This window comes from Convolutriloba macropyga, chromosome 1 (genome assembly GCF_964194025.1).
Source record: "Convolutriloba macropyga chromosome 1, txConMacr16.3, whole genome shotgun sequence".
In the NCBI taxonomy this organism is placed as follows: Eukaryota; Metazoa; Xenacoelomorpha; order Acoela; family Convolutidae; genus Convolutriloba; species Convolutriloba macropyga.
In genome coordinates this window covers 14,380,845-14,404,823 of record NC_134468.1, presented here as the reverse complement: position 1 = coordinate 14,404,823, position 23,979 = coordinate 14,380,845, and the positions used below count along the sequence as shown (strand labels likewise).

Below are 23,979 nucleotides of genomic sequence, written 5' to 3'. Positions count from 1 at the left end.
GTATGATATAAGAGTAACTAAGGGTTGCAATGGGTATTAGGTCTAGAGTAATGTAGCACATGATCATGGGAAGGGTTTAGGGAGTTGTGGGAGAAACTTATTAGCATTTTGAAATAAGAATAGGCAGTTTTCACTAAAAATAGTTAACACTGAAATTGAAATAGTAATTTCTCTAAAAGTTGAAGTCGGATTGACCTGAAATTTGGGGGGTAGACTAATTTGGGTATGGGGAATCCGATTTTGAGGTCGGATTTGACCCCACACCAACCTGCACGGAACTAGCGCACGCCCGTGCTGCGGAACGTAAAATTTGAATTGCTCGTGGAGTATTAGTAGCCCTATGATTTTTGGAGGGTTAGTGTAACTTTTCAAGGGCTTTCGATTGGTGATAATTTCATTCCCAAATTCCGACCGGAAGTCGGTGCTTCGGGACGACCCGAGTGCCGAAAACCGGAAATTGGCCTTTTTGAGCGGCCGAATGACTTTGTAATGGTATTAATATGATAACCTGAGACAATTAGTGACAAAAAATAAGCACCCCGGTCAATTTTGACGAACTCGGATTTTTCGGGTTTCGGCACCCACGACTCGTTAAAAATTTTCAAATTGCAAACGACTCGCAACGGCTGATCCGTTGGTTATGAAACTTGGCAGGCAAATTGGTGGCACCCTATAGTTACTAGAGGTTTTTCCCCGAAGACGTTTTGACCACTACTTCGCAAGTTATTAAGTTTCGAAATTTGGGGTCATCCGGGAGGTCGATGAAAAGTGTGCGCGGTCATTGCTCGTGTTCTATTGGGAGTTAGTTGATAAAAATTGGTGAGTAGGTGTAACTATGGTAGGACTTTTCACGCCAATGGTTATTTTTTTTTACCAAAGTGACCCTTCATCCTTGACGATTGACCCCTGATTGACCCCTAGAGGTGAAATTTTGGGCTTTTAGGAATATTAGAATTTTAGGAATGTATAATTAAGAGGGAATTGCATGAAATGATTTCAAGATTGGAAATAACAATTTCTCTTGGTCTTTGGTTTAGGGTTGAGTTTGGTTATTTATTCAACACTTGATTTTTGACAGGGATTGATTGCAGCTAGTTAATTTTATAGCGGAAATAGAGGTATAAGAACTTTTCAGAGCAACGTTCAATGTTTACTAAGCGAACACTGATTGACATGTCAAGCACAAAAATGCGATAAAGCGGAGTGGGTTTGTTTACATATGAGTCCAAAGGTCGTTTACTTAAGATAAGGAGAATGTTGAACAATGGTTGGTAGCAGTTGAATGACAGAGCATAATTTGCTATTGGTTTGTTTGCATAGCAAACAAAGCCCTCCTACGGAATGTGACAGATTGCAAGTGTAAGTTGCAATGTTTACTTAAGAGATTAAGGTTTGTTTGCTTAAGATAAGAGCGTATTTGTAGAGTATAAATTGAAGTAACACACACACAGAGAGAGAGAGAGAGAGAGAGAGAGAGAGAGAGAGAGAGAGAGGGAGAGAGAGAGAGACAGATTTTGGAGTTTTTGGGAGAACTTCAGAAGTTTGGTATTGATCAAGCGAGAGAAAGTAGTTAGTTTAGTGGGACTAAACTTTGAAAGATTTTTAATTGCAAGACCAGTTAGGATACTGTGAGCGTTTTGATTTAGTTCATTTGAGAAGTGAACCACGGATATTGGTAATATTATTTTAATTACTATTATAAATTGTCTTGAATCTGTCTTTTCCTTTGATGTGCAAGTAATTCTCTTACCTTTGTTATCCATATAACCAGAATTGATATTACGAGCTCAATTGTGAATTAACTTATTTCAAGGCAATCTAACTTGCAACAGCATACAAGAGTGGAAGAGGGGAAATTGCAGTGTAACAAAGTAACGCTTGCTTCACCAATTCAAAACCTTTGGTTTATTTTATTTGATCGATCTTCTGGGCGACAGAGTCCCCTCACTGCTGAGCCTGGCAGAAATTCAGAAGACGACAGTGGCGCTCCTGGGTGGGCTTCGTTTCTTTGTTACTTTTTGTTGTGGATTTTTTTTCTGACTATTTGGAGAGCGTGCGATATTTTTCGTTGGAGAAACTGCTGAGAGCACACCGATAGCTGACTTACATTTGCAATTTGGGTTACCGATAGTTTGATTATGTTTGGTTATCAGTTGGTGAAGCGTTTTCCTTCACCAGGCTACGAATTTTGGGAAGATTGGCGTGAACATTATTTGAGCACTGGCTTGAAGTTGGGATGGACCGAAGAAGAGATGATGAAGTGGCTGCCTACAAAATTGTGCGGATGGGCCTTGAATACAGTAAGTGATTTACCAAGAGGCTATTGGCGGTCGACTCCAGGGAAGCAAGCATGGACACTGACAGAGACGCTGTATCAGTTTGACATACGATTGTCTGACAATCCACTCTTTTATGAGTGAAGCTACAATTTGTTTGTTAGAGGAAAAGCGGGAAGTAGGGCAGAATTAATTGGAACCAGTGACACTATGGATCAGAGAATGGGAGAGCTGTATGCTCAAAGGCAGGTAATTGATACAAGTAGTAGCGTTGATACTTCTTTGATGGATGAATTGCAGCCAACGGGCAAAAGTTCTGAAGGGTTTGGCATTGGGTCCAGCTGTGGTGTCTCAAGAAAAGAAGCCTTTAGTGAAGATCCGATTGGAGAAGTTGAAGATACGAGAGTTGTTGAAAGTGGTAGTGGAATGAGAATTCTAGATTGCGGCGATGAAGTGCCAAATGGAACTGAGGCGAAGTTCACGGAGGAGGTTTATGGTCAAACAAATCAGCAAATGTGTAGAGCACAGCTAAGCAAATATGAAAACAGTGGATTCAGAAAAATTCTGACAGAAGAAAAAGTCATTGAGCGGAGAGTTGAATCTTGTGGACCAGATGAGCATCATGCTATGGAAAAGAGTTATGTTCTGTCACCAGAGTCTGAGGAGCTGAGCGATGAGCAATCGGATGATGACTATCTGTTGGCAGATGTTTCGAATACAGATTATTCGGATGTAGAGGAACTTGATGTCGACGATGCGCGAAGCGAGACAAGTTTTGCGGCAAATTTGAATTCAATAGTATGCGACAATGTAACAGCATTAGCGAGCAATTTTGGCGGTGGGATCAAAGCTAGCAGAAACGATATGTTAGGAGCCTGGGCCTTGATGAAGTTAAAGACAGGAGGTGTGGACCAGAAGTTTTGCAATGCACCACACGTGACTGATGAGACACAGATGTGTACAACTGAGTGCACCGTGGACACTTTGGAGAATTGGACAGGTTCAGGGGGAACTGATCGGCTGTTGATATCTGAAACACAGAAGGGTCAAAGCAAAATTGCAGCAGTTGACCGAAGTAAATTTGCACAGTTGGGAAAGGAGTTGGAAGAATGGGTGCAATCGCAATTGAATGAAAGTCAGCCTAATGGTAGTGTTTTGGTCAAACCAACGGATCGGCATCAAGGGGAAAGAGCTGGAATTGACAGGACAGGGAAATGCGATCAGAAGTCAATGGCTACAGTGTTGCACAGTTGGGCTGATGATTATCAACAGCCTAGGAGGGAGGACTCTAGACGGTTTTCGATGGAAGTTGAGCAGAAAGTGGAGAGAAGGATTGCATCACGATATCCGGAGATTGCAAGGATGTTGCTGGAAAACCGATCATTAAGCCGGAAGGAGAAGTGGAGCCGTTTGGAAGCGTCAAGACAGCAGCCATGGCTGGATTACAGGAGAAATGATAGCTACAGTGGAAGAAGAGTTGGTCATCCATTCAAGCATCAGAGGAAGAAGGTTTTCGTGTACAGGTGAACGAGTGTATGATGAGAGGGACGTTGACAGCTAAGTTATTAAAGCCTTTTTACCCAATTGTTGTCTATATTGTTTTAATCCTTTTTATCAGGACAAATTGATCAAGCACTATAGTTGTAGGGAATTTTTTTTCTAAAAAAGATGATTTAGGGAAATGTGTAGTTTTGGTAGATCTATTTTTAGATTTGATTTTTTAAGTGATTTTATGGTTCCCAGGGAGGATGTATGTCAAAGGCAATAGAGTTCGATCAAGAATCAATGTTGATGAGTTAGGTAGAATATGTTAAAATGTCGAAATGCGAAAATGTTTTCAAATCTGATTTAATCAAACTCTATTCAAATTTTGGTGCAGTTAGTTTATATTAACCCGGAGCTAAATATAAGTGGTTCACTTCACTAGATCGACTATGGTTAAAGTACGTAGGAGTAAGTTAATCGGGTCAAAGGATAAGGCTTTGCAATAATTCGGGAGAATAATAATCTAGGAGGGAGGAGTGTAGAAAGCATAAGAATAAACTCAATAGAAATTTCATAACCAGATAGCGCTAGTTAAATCAGATAATTTAGTTCAAGTTAGACAAGTTAATTAGGTGTTTGAAATAAGCGTTCTTTCGTAAAATGTTATTGTTTCGAAGGCGCCAGAGAGGGTAGTTGAGTGATATCTCTTAAACAAACAAATTGATGAACAAATGCATATTGAGCTGTCGTATATTTTGATTAATTAGCAAAGTTGTATTTGAGCATCAGGCCAAAGTCGAAGTGAGGGATTTAAATTTAGATGAAAACTAGAGAGCGATGATTTGAAATGAACTAGATATTTTGATCAAAATGGGAATTTCAATTTTGAACCAAATTAAAGTGTGATTTTGAGTTTGCAAAATTATTGGCAGCTCCAAACTTGGTATACACTCAACTTTTTAAGTTATATTCATCATTGGAATCTGAAAATTTGTGGAGATGTTGCCCTGATGATTGTCCATATATAATAGGGATGCGCGGTATGTTACACCTTTTTGATCTCAGTTATTTAAGTAGAGTTTTGTTAATTTAGAGTAAATAAAAATGCAATTTATCAGTTTTTCGAAATACCACCAAGCCGATGTTTCCCGCCCCCCCCCATGGAGGTTATATTAAGCGGACGTTTACCAAATTTTAATGGCATGTACACCCAATGGTCCTCTCAGGCTGGTATACCCTTCGGGCCAATCCGACCACCCAACTCCGAGCTATTAACACCGGAAGTGGTGTGATTTGAAGGTTTTCGAAATTTTGAGCGAAAAAATGACTGTTCGGGTATGATATAAGAGTAACTAAGGGTTGCAATGGGTATTAGGTCTAGAGTAATGTAGCACATGATCATGGGAAGGGTTTAGGAAGTTGTGGGAGAAACTTATTAGCATTTTGAAATAAGAATAGGCAGTTTTCACTAAAAATAGTTAACACTGAAATTGAAATAGTAATTTCTCTAAAAGTTGAAGTCGGATTGACCTGAAATTTGGGGGGTAGACTAATTTGGGTATGGAGAATCCGATTTTGAGGTCGGATTTGACCCCACACGAACCTGCACGGAAATAGCGCACGCCCGTGCTGCGGAACGTAAAATTTGAATTGCTCGTGGAGTATTAGTAGCCCTATGATTTTTGGAGGGTTAGTGTAACTTTTCAAGGGCTTTCGATTGGTGATAATTTCATTCCCAAATTCCGACCGGAAGTCGGTGCTTCGGGACGACCCGAGTGCCGAAAACCGGAAATTGGCCTTTTTGAGCGGCCGAATGACTTTGTAATGGTATTAATATGATAACCTGAGACAATTAGTGACAAAAAATAAGCACCCCGGTCAATTTTGACGAACTCGGATTTTTCGGGTTTCGACACCCACGACTCGTTAAAAATTTTCAAATTGCAAACGACTCGCAACGGCTGATCCGTTGGTCATGAAACTTGGCAGGCAAGTTGGTGGCACCCTATAGTTACTAAAAAATTTTACCCGAAGACGTTTTGACCACTACTTCGCAAGTTATTAAGTTTCGAAATTTGGGGTCATCCGGGAGGTCGATGAAAAGTGTGCGCGGTCATTGCTCGTGTTCTATTGGGAGTTAGTTGGTAAAAATTGGTGAGTAGGTGTAACTATGGTAGGACTTTTCACGCCAATGGTTATTTTTTTTTACCAAAGTGACCCTTCATCCTTGACGATTGACCCCTGATTGACCCCTAGAGGTGAAATTTTGGGCTTTTAGGAATATTAGAATTTTAGGAATGTATAATTAAGAGGGAATTGCATGAAATGATTTCAAGATTGGAAATAACAATTTCTCTTGGTCTTTGGTTTAGGGTTGAGTTTGGTTATTTATTCAACACGTGATTTTTGACAGGGATTGATTGCAGCTAATTAATTTTATAGCGGAAATAGAGGTATAAGAACTTTTCAGAGCAACGTTCAATGTTTACTAAGCGAACACTGATTGACATGTCAAGCACAAAAATGCGATAAAGCGGAGTGGGTTTGTTTACATATGAGTCCAAAGGTCGTTTACTTAAGATAAGGAGAATGTTGAACAATGGTTGGTAGCAGTTGAATGACAGAGCATAATTTGCTATTGGTTTGTTTGCATAGCAAACAAAGCCCTCCTACGGAATGTGACAGATTGCAAGTGTAAGTTGCAATGTTTACTTAAGAGATTAAGGTTTGTTTGCTTAAGATAAGAGCGTATTTGTAGAGTATAAATTGAAGTAACACACAGAGAGAGAGAGAGGGAGAGAGAGAGAGACCGATTTTGGAGTTTTTGGGAGAACTTCAGAAGTTTGGTATTGATCAAGCGAGAGAAAGTAGTTAGTTTAGTGGGACTAAACTTTGAAAGATTTTTAATTGCAAGACCAGTTAGGATACTGTGAGCGTTTTGATTTAGTTCATTTGAGAAGTGAACCACGGATATTGGTAATATTATTTTAATTACTATTATAAATTGTCTTGAATCTGTCTTTTCCTTTGATGTGCAAGTAATTCTCTTACCTTTGTTATCCATATAACCAGAATTGATATTACGAGCTCAATTGTGAATTAACTTATTTCAAGGCAATCTAACTTGCAACAGCATACAAGAGTGGAAGAGGGGAAATTGCAGTGTAACAAAGTAACGCTTGCTTCACCAATTCAAAACCTTTGGTTTATTTTATTTGATCGATCTTCTGGGCGACAGAGTCCCCTCACTGTTGAGCCTGGCAGAAATTCAGAAGACGACACCCAATAACATTCAGAACAATATCTTTGAAATCATTTTGAGAGACCTAGATTCTGTATAATTGCTCAAATATAGATTATCTAAGGTAAAATTATCCTGAATCCAAATTTCTGAAAAAATGACAAATAATTGATATAATGTTCAATTTTTGTTTCTGATTATCTCCCTTAAATTAACTCTATTGATTATTTCCCTTTAGGCGATTGTTTTGGGACAATATTTAACTAGATGTTGATCATCCAATTGGTTGTAGATTGTTATTTTTCATTGATTGTTGAAACATTTGCAAGAGAAATTCGAGAAAGTTGTATCTGAAAAAAGGATCGAAATGTTTAGAAAACTTAATAAAATCCTTGACTTTATGTCTTATTTTATTTAGCTAATCATGAAGATCATGTCCACTCACTTCGTTTATTCTTATGATAGATCGTCTGATAATCACAGAATTCTGTTCTGTCAGCTATAAAGTTTTTTTAGTGATTGAGTACTTTTGATGAATATCAAGTTTCCGTGATTAGCTGTTTTATCTTGCAAAAATCTCAATGCTTATTGTATTAGAATTGATATAATATTAAAAAAGTTAACGGTTCTGAGTTTTTAAGCTGAATTTATAACTTTAAAGGCAACTGTATTCAATAGTCCTCCTTAAAATGTGTCTCAAGTGCGTTTCAACATTGATAATGAAAATTTTCATCTTAGAACAAACAATAATTTGTTCGAAAAGTTTGAAATGTATAATGAACATTCTGTCAAACAGACAGTCTGGCCATAGCCATCTTATTGTCTTTTAGCGATGGTATCTTAACAGTTATCATCTAAATCTCTCGTTTGTTTAACAGGCCTCCAAAAGCAATTGGAGATTCGTATTTGCAACGCGTAGGCATTTTCTTCATTGTTAAATATTCTTTCCAATTTTGGCTATATCTGAAGGCAGGATAACCAAAAGTTTCTTATAAGTCGAATTTGAAACACTGCAATTGGAAAATGGTTTACAGGTCAATGTCTTATTATTTGGAAGCTAAACTGTCTCTTGACCAAATTTTACGCATAAGGTTTTTAAACAATTAATATTAAGGATTTTAAAAAACAAATTTTTTGGTGCAATAAAATCACGGGACAATATAGTCGTGCGAGATGAAACTCCAATAACTTTTTTGTGAATATTGACTAAAAAATAGACCTTTTGGAGTCAGAAAAGGTTTCTTTTGGAGTCAGAAAAAGTCAGCAGACAGAAAGGTTCACAAAATCAGAAAAGAATCACAAAAATCAATCAGTGAATTACTTCCTAAATCACTAGACAACATATTACTTCATAATATGCAAAATCGCAATATTATCAACTAACTAACAGTAAAGGAACCCCTAATTAAATTATCTTTTTCTCTTAAGAAGGATCTTTGTTTTGTATATCTGATATGAGCTATTCATCAAAATTTTGTTGAATATTTATCTAATGACATCAAAAATAGTTTTAAAGGAATCGCTCGTGTTTTTTTTGGCTCTGACTCTGAGTTATCGTAATTTGAAATGTAATTTTGGTTTTCTCTTTGAAGTTTTGTTATTTTTTTTGGAGTTCTATGGCCTAGTCTCGTTAAATAACTGTGAAATGGGTTTCGTAGTGAGGCGTAGGTGGACCTATCTAGAGCTTTCAGTGGACAGTTAATGGCTGTTAAGGCTTTAAAAATGATTTTTCGATATTGTTGTTTAAAATTAACCGATAATAAATGTAGTGAGGTAATTTGAAATGTAATTTTGGTGTTCTCTTTCAAGTTTTGTTATTTTTTTTGGAGTTCTATGGCCTAGTCTCGTTAAATAACTGTGAAATGGGTTTCGTAGTGAGGCGTAGGTGGACCTATATAGAGCTTTCAGTGGACAGCTAATGGCTGTTAAGGCTTTAAAAATGATTTTTCGATATTGTTGTTTAAAATTAACCGATAATAAAATTATTTTCGTGAAGTGTAAGTCAGTCTCAGTAATGACAGGACCTCTTCATTTCCCCTGCAACCAAAATTATTCTGGTTAGCGGTTTTATCTTCTAACTATTTGATATATGACTTCAATGCCACAAGATTTCAAAAATTGAAAAAAACTGTTTGGATGATGTCTTATTTTTGGTTCCTTTTGAAGTCTTATCACACTTTCCTGATATCGATATCTTCCATTGGCTTGGAGAAGATTTTCAGTTGATCATAGATAAAGTTTTCAGAGAAAACTTTATGGTTTAAATGACTTCGACACTTTCTTCTCGATGACTGCACCCATTTCTAATCAGTAATGACTGCACCCATTTCTTTTCTACTTCATCCAAAATAATCTAGTTGGTAGTTTTATCTTCTAACTATTGATGTTATGTTCTCGATGAACGAGTTTTCATAATTTTTTTTGGATAATTTTTTTCCGTATTTTTGGTTCCATTTGGAATTTTGAAATTTTAATCTAAAATTGATAGTTGCTTTGACTTAGATATGACGTTCATTGGATCATACATAAGGTTTGCAGAGAAAAACTTATGTTTTAAATGGCTTCGACATTTTCTTCTCGCACTTTTCTATTAATTATTGGATTTTTTTAAAATTTTTTTTGTGTTTATTGTTATTTTCATAGTCAATGACTTTTTGTAAAATTGCAATGACGACTTGTGAGTGACACTCAACCTTTTTGTCTCATCCAGGCGTATTTATTAGCTTCCGTTGAAAGCTTTTGAATTTAAATGGCGTTGATACTACGGTTTTCTCAAAATTTGGTGGTTTTAATGTATTTGTTCATGTTTGACGATTTATTGGCGTCAAATTGATAATAGAAAGTCCTTTTGTTGTTGAAAAATTAATATAAAGTAGAAAAATTGTTTCTGAAATGTTCATTTTTTAACTGCTTCGACACTTTTCTCGCTAAACTTTTTTTGATTTTGCTGTTTTTGCTTTTTTATTTCTGTTGGTACCCGTAAGATGATGGCAGGTCCAATAAGTTTGTAATTGAGGGTATAATGAATGATAAAACTCGAAGCAGTCAGTTTTTAGCGAAAGTTTTATTATATTATACGTTTCTAAGATTTTAAAGGACTTTTAAATTTTTTTCAGTTTTTGTTGTTCCTTTCGTCAAATCTTAATTTTTTCTCATCCTTGAGAGGTCCCATCCAATGCCTTGTTATTGTAAAAATAACTTGTTTACTTATAATATGACGTAACTGGTGTTTTGTGGTTTGGACATAAAGCGTTTTCAAAAAAATTTTTTATTTGAGTTGCGTATTTTTGTTTCTTTTTCTCTTCTTTTTGCACAATCGCGTAATAACAGAGATCCCAATGATTTTCAAACGTGGACCAATTGAACTTGTTTATTCATTCAGTATAGTTTTAGCTGAATTAGTTTAAATAGAAAATAAAATAAAGATACCTAGTGTTCAGATGTTAGCTGATGATTTTAATAACTTTACTAATTTGTGCTTTGGCATTGTTTGTAATTTGTTGTTCGTAATTTTTTTGAGTTTTTCTGCATCTTTGGTCTGTTGCTATGGCTTCGTCTAACCAAAGACAGATTATATTGGTTCCAGTATAATTCTTTACTGAGGTTATTAAGAATTATTTTTGTTAAAAGCTAATTATTTTTGAGACTTTTGAAACTAATTGGTTTTTAAAATATTGATTGACTTTTGAATTTCGCCTCATTGTTTCTTCTTTTAGTCAACTTGTTTTCTAGTCTCATTAAAGAAAAATCTCATCTGATGCTTAGCTAGAAACAAGGCGGCTCGTTAATGTGCGTTCGCACATGATGTTCCGACCCGAGCTCATCTACATTTTTGACTAAAATGTCAACCAAATCAAGAGATAACAAAAATAGATGTTTGAGTTTAAAACAATCGTTACACATTCTATCTACTAATTGAATTACTAATGCCATGCTTCATTACAGCACCAACGTGACCTGACATTGAAGAGACTAGAAAAAAAATAGCACCAACAAAATTTTGGCGGCAAAAAATGAATATCTAAATTTAAAAGCACCTGGTAACAACGTCAAAATGCAGTCAGATAAAACCTTAACTACACAAGTTTACCTTTTACTAACTATACAGCAGATGAAAAGTTTTCTTAACGAGACTAGGTAACAAGCCGACAAAAAGAACGAACAGTGAGGCGAAACTTAAAAATTAATCAACATTTTTTGCACCAAGAAAATTCAAAAATCTTAAAAAACATTGGTTTTTAATAAAAAAATCCTTGATAAATTACTAAAAAGTCATTACAAAACCAAAAGCACCCGTCTGTGGTCAGACTATGCCATAGAAACAAACTAAAGAGAAACTCAAAAAATTACAAACGATTTGCGAAAACACAAACCTTTGCTACCATTAAAATCAATACCTATCATCTGAATATGTATTTTTAATTCAGTTGTTATTTCTGCTATTTCAGTTGAAGGATTTATACTGAAAGATTAAATAAGTTTACTTGGGCCACATTTAAAAACCATTAGGATCTGTTATTACGCGATTGTTCTGAAGGAAGAGAAAAAGAAACGCAAAAAATGGCCATTCAATAAACGTTCAGAAAAACGAAACAACAGTGGCACATAATATCAATATATATGTTATTTCTTGAAATACACGAAATTCGATGGGACATCTGATTGATGAATAGAAGTTAAATTTGACGAAAGGAACTTATTCGCTATATACTGAATGGTTCGAGCAACATCATTCATTCAGTCCTCAATTACAAGCCTATGAGATCTGTGAGCAATTTACGGCTACCTAAAGAACAAAAACAGCGAATTCAGGAAAAAAAAAATTGAGCGACAAAAGGGTCGAAGGCATTAAAAAAATGAACTTTTCACTAAACACTCTTCAATTTTAAATTAATTTTTCAGGAGCAATGGGAAAACCTTTTTTATCAATATAATTTCAAAAAATCAACAAATATAAACAAATACATTAGACGCACGAAAATTGCGGGAAAACACGTATTATCAACGCCATTAAATTCATTAGCCTTCAACGGAAGCCAGTATATACAATAAATGATGCCTCGAGGGGACAATAAGTTTTTTTGCCAATCGTATTTCATCAATAAGACCTTACAACAAGTTAATGACTATGAAAACAACAACAGAGAGAGGCAAAAACCACAAATTCAGTAGAAAAGTGCCTGAAGAAAATGTCGAAGCAACTCAAATCATAAGCTCTTCCCTGAAAACTTTATTTATGATCCGTTGAACTTCTTCCCTAAACCAATAGGGACTCTCAGCAGTAAGATGATGTGATAAGATTTCAAAAGGATCGAAAAACAAAATAAAGTACCCAAAAAAAATATGAATTCTCGTGGCATTGATGTTTTAAAACTAATAGGTAGAAGATAAAACCGCTAACCAGATTAATTTTGGCTATAGTAGAACGGAAATGGATTCTGTTAGAACCAACAATGACCAAGAGTATTCACGAAAAAAAATTAGGAATGGTTGAATTTCAAAAAAGTTTCGAAAAATTATTTTTAAACCCTTAACAGCCAGTAAACTCAATCTTTCATCGGAGCTCAATGACGATGCTCAGATATAACCCATAGGGAGGAAAATGATGTCTGTCATGCATAGATAGTTAAAAAGACATCACAATAAGTCTTATGACAGAAAACAATAACAAAAACAGCAAAAACTAAAATTCAGTAGAAAAATGCGAGAAGAAAGTGTCGAAGACAATTAAACCATTAGCTATTCTCTGAAAACTTTCTCTGTGATCCACTGAACGTCCTCTCTAAGCCAATTGGATTACAATAATCTTTGGATAATGTGATAAAGAGTTCAAAAGTGACCAATAATTCAAAAAATCCAAAAAAAAAATTTAAAAAAATTGAAATCTTTGTCATTGAAGTCATATAACCAATAGCTAGAAGATAAAACAGCTAAACAGAATATTTTTAGTTGCAGTAAAAAGCAAGTGGGTCCAGTCAATACTGAAACTCACTAACAGTTCAAGAAAAATTTAGGAATTGTTATTGTTCAAATAAAATTTTCGAAAAATGATTTTTATTTTAACAGACATTAAATTCAATAGCTTTCAACGGAAGTCAATAAAAACGCTCAAAGATGCCCCGGTGGCAGTACATTGATGTTTGTCATGCATAAGTATTCATTATGAGATCACAGTAAGTATAATGACTATTAAAACAACAAAAAAAAACAGGAGAAAACCAAAAAATCAGTAGAAAAGTGCAAGAAGAACGTGTCGAAGCCATTTAAACCATAAATTTTTGTTTAAAATTTTTATTGGTCATCCACAGAACATCGTTTTTAAGCTAATGGGAACTGTCAATATTTGGATAATGTGATAAGATTTCAAAAGTAACCAATAATACGTAAAAATCCAAAAAAAATTTTAAAAAATTGAAATTTTTTGTCATTGAAGTCATATAACCAATAGATAGAAGATAAAACCGCTAACCAGTTTAATTTTGGTTGCAGTAGGAAGGAAGAGGGTGCTCTCACCCCTGGACTGACTTACAATTCACTATAATAAGATTATGATTCCTTAATATTCAAAAAAAAATTCCAAAAATTATTTTTTAAGTCTTAACAGCCATTAGCCGCCCCCTCAATGAAATAGACATGTTCACTTAATGCTCATTATGGAACATATTGCACTGTTAGTCAATGAATCCCTACCATAGGACTCCAAAAAAAATAGTAAAACTTCAAAAAGAAATTCAAAATTTCATTCAAAATTACGAAAACTCAGAATCGAAGCCAAAAAAAAAAACATGAGCAATTCCTTGAAAACGACGTTTTTTGTTCATTGCGCTTCATTCGACTATAAAGGAGTTTTGTCATTAATAGAACGTCGATATAAAATGTGACTTGTCTCTAGGTGACTTAAAAAAGCAAAAAAGAGAAAAGTTTTATTAAAAAAAGGGCTCTCAATTAGAGTTCGATTTTTTTTTGATAGTGAACTTCCCTATGAGACCAGAACTAGTCTTTCTATCGCCTTGCATTCAACTTTTACGAACTCAAAATTTATTCTTTTTATAGAAATTTGAATTAATGTTTTCGTAAAAAAGATCTTAGTTTGAAGAAAATTGTACTAAAAGTGAACAATCATGCTAAAGATCCCATTGTTCACACAAAACTTCAATCCTCGATAACTCCTCGAAAAAAACGAAATTCAAAAAAATCTTTTTACTTTTGAATTCTACGCTGGACCAGCTTTTTAATGATACCACTCACATTTCTCTACGACGAATATATCGATCGGCCAAAATTCACTGAACAAAAAAAAAAAAAAACCCATTTGAGTATATAGTTCCTTCCCCCACAAGTGGGGTCGGAACAAAAAGTCAATTAGTGTAGTAGAGTTTTGTCTGATTGTAATTTGACGTTGTTACTAGGTGCCTTTAAATTAAGGTTTTGAGTTTTTGCCGTGAAATTTTTGTTTTTCTTTATTTTTGTTGTTGTTGTTTTTCTCTTATTTTTTTCAATGACAGGGCTTGTTGTAATGAGGCATGTCATCATTTAATTCAGTTTGTAGTTTGCTTGTGTAACGGTATTTTGAACTCAAATATCTGTTTTTGATTATCCCTTTGCAAAAATGTAAGTCAAAAGACAGTTAAGTCAAAAATATAGATGAGCGCGGTTTGGAACATCATGTGCGAACGCACATTAACGCGCCTCCTTGTTTAATCTCTCTTTGTTTTCTCATGCTTAATTTTCCAAATGCTGGGGAATTTTGTACTATAATCCCGAACAATCCATGCTTTTGACTATTTTTAGAGACGTAAATTCAGTTTTTAAAAGTTAAAGTAGTTAAATTCATAACCAAGTGCAACTAGATAAATGAATTTGACTCCAAGAAGAAACATTTAACATTATTGTGATCATCAAATAACTAAAAATTGTGGTAACCGACTTACCAAAAAGAATTTAAAAACCTCTCTAATACCGACTAATACTTCACTTTCTCTTTAGTGTTTTTTGGGGTGTTTCCCGTTACTCTGACTTCACTCCGAGGAATTTGCGGCCATTTACATTAGTACATTAAGGTTGACTGGGGGAGGTGGGCTCCATCCCCACTAAAACGAGGGCTGCAATAGTAAAATTCCGGCTTTTGTGTTATTTTTAGCGTTGAATTGTAATGGTGTATGTGAATGTGTGTTGTTTAGAGACGGCTCTCTGGTTCTGTATCACAATCAACCCCGTTCCAAACGAGACAGGGGAAGTGGTCTTGTTCCTACTCACCCTCAAGGACATCACCTCCACCAAAATACCCGCAGAGGTGAGCATAACAAATAAACAATCATCAAAGAAGAAACAAACAATGCTGTTTACAATAACATGTTTGGGATTTTACCATTTCTGATAAGTATGATACAAGATATTAAAAATGCTGTAGAATATCAGTGAGATCGTACAACATAGAAGTTTACACATTGGAGAATTATTCACGCAAGGACCGCGAGAATCTTACAAGATAAGCATTCGTCTTACAAGATTCTTATAAGATTAACATTCGTCTTACGATAGAAATTTGGGCAAGCATCTTTTAAGAGCAGGCAGGATGAAAGTTTGCAAATGAAGGGGCATTAGCATCTCAATCCTTTTTCAAAACCCGGTTCGGAAGGCAAAAACTGACTAAAAATCAAAATATCTACGATAGGACCACTATAGTTAATTTCAGTTCAGCAGAAGTCGAGCTAAAATCACACTATAGGCTATTTGGGTCAAACACGGTCTTTTTGTAAGTCGAGGTGTAAAATTGGGTATACGTGTTTAAATTTGTTTTTTTTTTAAATAAAATGTGTTAATGTTGTTTCTTCAACAGGAAGATGGAAGCAAGGGACTGGGAAAGATAGCCAAGTTGGCCCGGACAGTGAAAAAGGGGAGGAGTGGGGGGCTGAGTGCGGGGGGAATGCAGAATAATACAAACAACAACTCTGTTGGGGGAGGGGGCAGTACCACAGGAGGAAGCACTCTGGGCATGGGCACACAAAACTCTGTGGAGAGATACAGCCCAAAGTCGACCAAATCATCACTGGTAAACAAAACACTTTTCCTATTCTGAACTTTTCAATCTCATTTAAAATATTCCAGACCAGCCATTTAAAAGTTTTTTTTTAAAAATGGTTATTGAGAATTCAGTGAAGGTTAAAAATAAAAAAGGAAGGTATGTTTTTTTGAAAAATGTTCGACTTTTAAAAATTTGATTCCTAATTTGCACAAGCTGGTAATATCTTCCCCTGTCTCGATAAATTTTTCTCGATTTTCTTGCCAAGATCTTGTTTCTTGATACCCATGCCAAGATATGGCATTTTTTATATCATAATGTTTTCACGTCATGTAACATGCGAAGATATTGACAAGACTAAGCATGTTTTAGTATGTATCTTATCAAGTTGTATCAAATATTTGTTTGTTTGTTTGTTTGTTTGTGTAGACGAATGGAAATGAGCTGCCCAGATACATGTTGGAGCCCCCCAAGACTCCCCCTCGGATCATTCTGCACTACAGTGCTCTGAAAACCACTTGGGACTGGACTATTCTGGTGCTGACTTTCCACACTGCCATCATGGTACCATACAAACTCACATTCCTCAAAGGTAAGTCCCCACCCCCACTCCCTCCTCCCCCCCCCCACCCTGCCTCCAAGACCACCACCACGCTTCAAATATTACTCCTGGATCATATTATTATTATTATCATCAAACACACTGATCCAAATCACGATGTCTATGTCTCCATTTTCCTTATCAAAAACTCTGATAATGTCAGCTGGAAACCTGAAAAACAGCTCAGATCGATCTGAGCTGTTTTTCAGGTTTCCAGCTGACATTATCAGAGTTTTTGATAAGGAAAATGGAGACATAGACATCGTAATTACATCAATTGGCTACGGTGCCGTTGAAAACTTATTACGGCCTTATACGGTGCCGTACAAAGTTTTGTAAGTTTTCTACGGCAGCTTATAAGTCTTAGTAAGTTTTCAAAGTTTCGTCTAAGGTGGGTAACCTGGGTCCGCAACTCACTATAATGTCAAAATCTCACATTAGTTTCTTACAAAAAAAATTGAAAACAAAAATATGTTCAGGGGTGGGTTAGGGGAGGGGTTAGGGGGGTTTAGGGGTTAGGAAAGCAAACAGGTTTTATGTTTTTTGGATAACTTATAAACTCATAACCCCACATGATAGCTATTTGATAACCTTAAATGATCTTTTAGGATCACCACGATTTTTGCATCACTACATAGCAACGTGACGAGTCTGGTCAATAGATCGCCTCGAAAAAAAAACCCACCTAATTTTACATAGGAAATAAGCGCCCGGGAATAAACCCCATTTTAAAATCGAAATTCGGTCCTGGTAACATGTTCGGTTGTGATAGTTTCATATCAAATCCAACAGGCCGCTAAGGCATGGCCATCCCTTTATTTCCGTTGAGGATTATTTTCTATCTAAAAATAATGGAATTTTTTTCCGAAACCGAAACTTGGCAATCCAACATAATCAACGAAAAGTGCCGATAATACTGTATGTAATTATTTCAGACGTGGAGCGAGATCTGGCTAATCCGAACCAACTGGTGTTGTTTGTGACCGACACTCTGATAGATGTGGCATTCTTCATAGACGTCCTACTCAACTTCCACACAACATACGTGGGTACCATGGAAGAGGTCATTTCAGACCCGAAACTGATCCGGTGGAACTATTTGAAGAGCTGGTTTGTGATTGACATGTTGTCTTGTGTGCCCTACGATGTGTTCGACTTGTTAGCATTCAGTAGTGCCACTGCTGGTCAATCAACAGGGGTAAGCCGACAAACTTAGATGTGAGTTGCAGAATTTTTGGACATTTTTTTAATGGTCAATGACAGGGCCCAGACCATTCGATGCGTGAGATTTTCGGTATCTGAAATAGTTTAACCACCCTAGTTGAGACCAGATGTTTATCTTGCAGGATGTTGCAAGATTCTTGCTAAAAATTGTTATCTTGCAAGATCTTGTAAAAGGATGTTTGTCTCGCAAAAAGCTACTTTTCAGGCTGATTTTTTTTCCAATACCAAAAATGCATACATCGTGCGGTCGGGGTCCGATAATTTTTACTTTACCTTTTTTCAGCTCGGCAAAAACAAATCCTCCGGTATTTTGTATTTTGAGGCTATTTCTTTTTTAATTAACACCCTGTTAGCTGGAAAGACCAGCTCTTAATGATATAATTATCCAATCTATACTTCCTGACAAAAAAGATGCGTAGTATCCGTTACTCTGATTATTCTGGAACTAGTCGAGAACCGCATGGTCTAAATAAAAATTTTGGAGTGACTTCAGCATATTCGCGTAATCTTGCTTGTAACACGCGCTCTGTAGGTTTCAAAATGCGAGCTGTTGTAAAATCTGGCACAGTATACAGTAAAAATTGGCTCTCTAAAATAATAGAAATTAGAGCGTCTCTCATAATCATAAAGTAGGCTGTCAACAATGATAAACTTTCACCTTGAACCTATTCGGGAAACTAATTTTGCGGAACCCTTAGGTCTGATTGTAACAAGGGTCACTTTTGGTCAGGTGGCGGATGCATTCAGCACCCTCAAAATCATCCGGCTATCTGTTCGAGTGTGGAGGGTTGCGAGGAAGAAGGACCACTACCTCGAGTACGGAGGAGCTCAGCTGGTCATCTTCATGTGTGGATTTCTTCTGGCTGCTCACTGGTTCGCATGTGGATGGTACATCATAGGACACTTCGAGATCACTCTGCAGTATGGCTGGCTACAGGTTACCTTTTTTTTACAACAATGAAACTGTAATTGACAATTAACTTGGTTGACATAACGGTGGTTATCAATACAACAGATCAACAGTTTATGAATCTCATTTCATCAGCCTTTTTTTATTTTTCCAGATGTAAAATGTTTGTTTAACAGGTTACCTCTAGTTATAATAATTAGAATAATAAAATTAACAAGTTGTTCATTTTCCAAACACATGAGGGCTTATTTATTTCGTTCAAAAGTAGGTACAATCAAATTGAAACACAAAAGTACACCCAGGCTCAGGTCCCAGTCTGAAAGTCTCAACTAAAATGAACGCACCTGGGAGGGGGGGGGGGGGGGTGGACACAGGCATGTTCCGTCTGGGACGGTCTGGACATGCCAACTTTCTCTCTGGCACCTTAACTTATCAGTCTGACAATATTAGATATCTAATGTTTCCGTTTTCAAACAAATGCCTGTTAAAGAATTAATAAGTGTTATTTGTTTTGAGAGTTCGAAAATATTAATTAAACATAAACAAGACTTAGGTTATAGGTTATTAAAAGTAAAAAAAAATGTTCTTCTAAGAAAAGTAGACTTCACTAACAAGAAGAGCGTCCTATAAAACTTATCTTACGCAAAATTTACATTAGCTTGTTTTTTCTCAACCTTCTAACATTCTGTGAGACCGAAGCCATTCATAACAAATATAGTTAATATTACCACAGTTGCGATCTAACGGTTCTCTTACGCTAAGGTTCCTACGTTAGAAAAACAACAAACTTATCAGGCAATTTTTACAAATGTTCAATAGTTTATAGTAGTTCTCTTGACAGTTTTTTCTCCCGGTAGTTTATGAAACGATACCGTGTTCTGCTCATTGACGAGGCTTTGTTGTTACCTATTATTAGTGACTTTGATCTGCTAATGTTGATTGGTATTAATATATCTGAATTTATACAATTTAATGGATTTTGTCTGGAATATAATGCTTTGTTTCTTGCCAGGATAAAGTTATTTATAACTAATTTCATTCTAATTGATATCTACTGGGTCTTTTGCTCGTTTATCATTGAAAATATACTTTCATCTTCAATTTCAACGCAAGGAGTTTGTGGTTGTCTGATGAATTTTTTTATTTGATCGAAGTTTCTTTAATTTTAAAATCGAACCATGGCCAATTTTTCGTGTGCTTCAGAAAATAAAAAAATGGTAGATAAGAAAACGCATAACAATTTTTGTCGTTTTTGGATGCAACTTTTTTAAAAGAATTTGGTTGCTGAAATTTTGCAAGTGCAGATTTTCAACAATGTTTCAGCGATTCCAAATTGAGAATTGTTTATATGCCCGTAAAACAGTGCGATCAAAAGCGTTGTGCCTTTTAGTACTGGTAGGAGACGCTAGTCAGAACCCCAACAAGCCAACCTATGCAAATTGCTCAGATGTCTTAGAATCAAATCATGCATTCTCCCCTAATATATAAAACAACACGGATTGGAAAAAAAAGATCGAAAGGGCGTTCTTCAGCTTTTTACAATTTTACGAAAGACATTTGCGGCGTTGACAAAAACTGGTCTGATATATATTTTTTGAAAAATACAGCGAAGATGCGTTTTCAAATTTAAAAAAAATTGAAAAAATTGATGCGTTATAGGGTGTGGTATTTAAGTAATTTTGACATCGTAACATATAACTATAGATATTGAAGAAAGCATTTAAAATAATTATAAATAATGATGAGCTATTTTTTATATGTTTGTGTAGAGTTTAAAACAGATAGCCGCGAATTCATCAAAAATTCTGAGCTAACGTTCACCTGACAATATGTCTTCATTTCTCACGTTTTATTATAAGATATTTTTTGTATTTGTACGAAACATATGTATATGGAGGTCTTATTTACCATATGATTGGTATTTTGTATTAATATTTCAATTTGGTGGCCATCGTTTAGTATAAAAAATTGAGAACGATTTCTAGCTAGCTGTTCAACAAAAACAACATTTTTCTATTCCGATTTACCATTTGCATTATTTGTTGATAGAGTGAGACTTTAATGCTAAAAAGCAGTGAAAGATGACAAAAAATTTTCAGCCAACTGTTCTGCGATACGAAGACAACGTTTTATTGCCTCGGTTTAGTAGCTATAGTAGCGATGCTTGTGGCATAATATAGTTGTCTTTAAAAACACGGTACTGTTGAATGCAATTTTTGTAATAGTAACAAGAGTTGATTCATGTATTACCTCACGAATGTTATTACCCCCTTGAGCTAATCTAATTGCAAACTGGGTGGTGAAATCGATTGCCGATGAGAGTAACGAGTGGGTGATAAATTTCATTATTACATCTGTGAACTAGTAAAGGTAATACCACTGAAAATGTAAAGAAACAGATAGCTGTCTGATCGCTATTAGGTGAGCTTTAAGCATTTTGTCCAAAAAACGTATTGTTTGTGCCTCTCATACTCGCCTGTCTGATCCAAAATTATAATTGATGAAGCTTCTTGCAACAAAATAACGTGAATTTAATAGTAAAAACTGTATTTTCAAAAGACCACGCAAGAAATGTAAGGAATCGGAAGCACTTGTTTCATAAACATATTTCTTTTAAATTTCGAAAATTTCTTTGCAAAAATCGAAAGGTTGTATGCAGAGGTTAAACTTAGTTTTCCAGATGGTAACTTATATCGTTTTCCACAATTTGGAAAGTAGTTTTTTTCGCAAGATCCATAAATTGCATCAACCACCCGTCAGTTATTCTTTGTCATATTTTTTTTGTTATCGACCAACATGGAAAAAAGATCTTCATACAAATGTACAAAGTAAATAGTTCGGCAAGTACAAGATGATGGCTTTTTTGAAACTTGGCGGTTTTTCAGAAGTTTTACAAACTTACTCATCTATTTTTTGAAACTCGATGTGAACATTTCTGTTATGAAAAATTTATAGCTAAAAAAATGGTTATGAAGTTGCATTCTGGCAAACTGGTAGAATGCAACTTTATACCCATTTTTTTAACTATAAGTTTTGGCACCGTATTTATTTAGGTCATCAGCGAAACTTAAATTTTGGCTGTTGTAAATTGGCATAGTGATATCACTGACATAAATGGATACAAAAAAGCGTCACCATTGCAATTGGAAAAAAATTTAACAAAAAACGAATGATTCTTTTCCGAGAAGATGGCTAAAATAATTCACGAGAATTCAACTATAACTATAGAGCTTTTACTAACAATTGCCTGTGATGAAAAATTAATATCAAAGGCGAGATGCAACTTAAATTTATTTATTCTAATTAAATCGTTACCGATTTTTTAAATGTCTTTTGAAGATTTAACCAAAATTCTTAACTTTTTTTTTTAAAAAAAGGTAAGAATTTCCAATTTTCCAATCTCTTTATTGGGTTGATCAATGAGTAGGAGGAACATTCTACATTTCTTGTGAAAAGTAAATTTCAAACAAAAACTGATTATTAATGTTTTTCTGTTTCAAGCTAAATAAAATGTATTAAAAATTTATTAAAGGCATATTTTCCCTTTATATATTGATTGGTGAATTGAATGGAGGCTGACTAATGATCAGAGTATTTCATTCTGTTCATGCAGACTATTTCATTAATGATCACTATAGAAAGATTCTACTACAGACTGAGTTATCTCTGAATCAGTAAGTTTGAAGACTGTTTTATAAAATGAAGCATCATAAATGGTGTAAGATGACTCAATAACTATTAATCATTCGTTTTAAAGACTGTTGATAACGACGAGTTAAAAAAACTAAATTATGAAGTGGCTACCTCTGAACACCATAGTGATGTTAGATATATAAATCAGCTGATTGTCAATATGGTTTTTCAGGCACTGAGTGATAATTTGAACAATGAGTTGTACTTGGACCACAGAATTCAGAGCAAAGACATATCCACAGTCTACATATCCTCTCTCTACTACACCATCAGCAGCATGACTTCTATAGGGTTCGGCAACATATCCGCCAACACCAACATCGAGAAGATATTCACAATATTCATGATGATTGTGGGAGGTGAGTTCTCTTAATCCACTCCTTAATCCGCCTCTAGCTTCCATACATCCTTCTTATCCTCCTGCAGTCCTTGAGAAATCGCTGTTTCAGCAAAGCAATTTTTTATCACTGGTTTTCAATTGGCCGAATTCATCATTTGGGGTAGTTTTAACATTAATCACTTTTTTGCAACAAGTAAATTAACATTATAACCATGCGGTTAAATATAAACGCAACAAAACAATACGCCAAATCATTCAAGCACAAATTTAAAAACATCAATCAATTTCGTTAAGAAATCATATTCGATCATTTTCATTGAAATGTTTTCATCCTAAAAATAAAATTAATTTCTGAAAACTTCCACATTACTATTCAAAGGAATTTCATTCAACGTTTTCTTAAATATTTTTTTCAATTCCTGCAGACCGAAGCTTTTTTAGTAATTTATTCTAATTTTGTACATATTGACGAGAAATGGAATTCATTGCTACGTTGGTTTTGACATTCTGTCTAATTTTGAATTGTTTTGTTCGAGCATTTTGTCGGAGTTTCAATACCGGTGAAGGTTTTCAAAATTTTATTTTTTGACTTCGTGATAAAGAAATTTGATAAATAACATTTTTGCTATTATGAGCTCACCAGGTAGAATTTTTGTCTCTATTAGCAGATCTGTCATATTTAAATTTCAGACTAAATTTAATGAGCTTAAAACATTTTATCAATTAAAAATCCATGATGAACGTAATTGCTTGCTATCCAATCAATTGATATTACAATCTGATATAGAATTACCTTTTTGATCTATAGAAGTGGAATTTATAGGGCACTGACATAGAGAGGGTTGATTTCACTGCTGTTATTCAGGGTCAAAATGTTGCCAAAATTTAATGGAATTTGAATCAACAGAAGAGCGAATTTCGTTTAAACGGTTATTTTTTATCTTTACAATAACATTTGACCATAGATTTAGACTGTAGTTTGTTTGTAAAAATAAATTAATGATCAGTGCTTCTCAGGAAAGTCAGTTACTTACGCTATTTTTAAATTAAGAGGTTTTTATGTGTTGTAGTTGGGTTCTATTGTACAGAAAAAACAACATGGATACTTGCTCTAAAACTCATGGTAAAGCAACACGGAAACAACACACCGATTGTTTAACCCACTCCTATTTAACCCATCCATCTAT

At 35.1% G+C, this 23,979-nt stretch overlaps 1 protein-coding gene across 1 annotated transcript in view; it reads left to right on the top strand.

The window, feature by feature from the left end:
- The window catches only part of LOC142350863 (voltage-gated delayed rectifier potassium channel KCNH1-like), a 52,866-nt gene that overhangs the window by 15,124 nt on the left and 13,763 nt on the right, over positions 1-23,979 (top strand). Inside the window, exons 4-9 of the mRNA XM_075403228.1 lie at positions 15,183-15,295; positions 15,842-16,054; positions 16,454-16,616; positions 17,561-17,823; positions 18,580-18,786; positions 22,625-22,817. Coding sequence (XP_075259343.1) covers positions 15,183-15,295; positions 15,842-16,054; positions 16,454-16,616; positions 17,561-17,823; positions 18,580-18,786; positions 22,625-22,817 — 1,152 coding nt within the window. The remainder of the gene's footprint in view (positions 1-15,182; positions 15,296-15,841; positions 16,055-16,453; positions 16,617-17,560; positions 17,824-18,579; positions 18,787-22,624; positions 22,818-23,979) is intronic.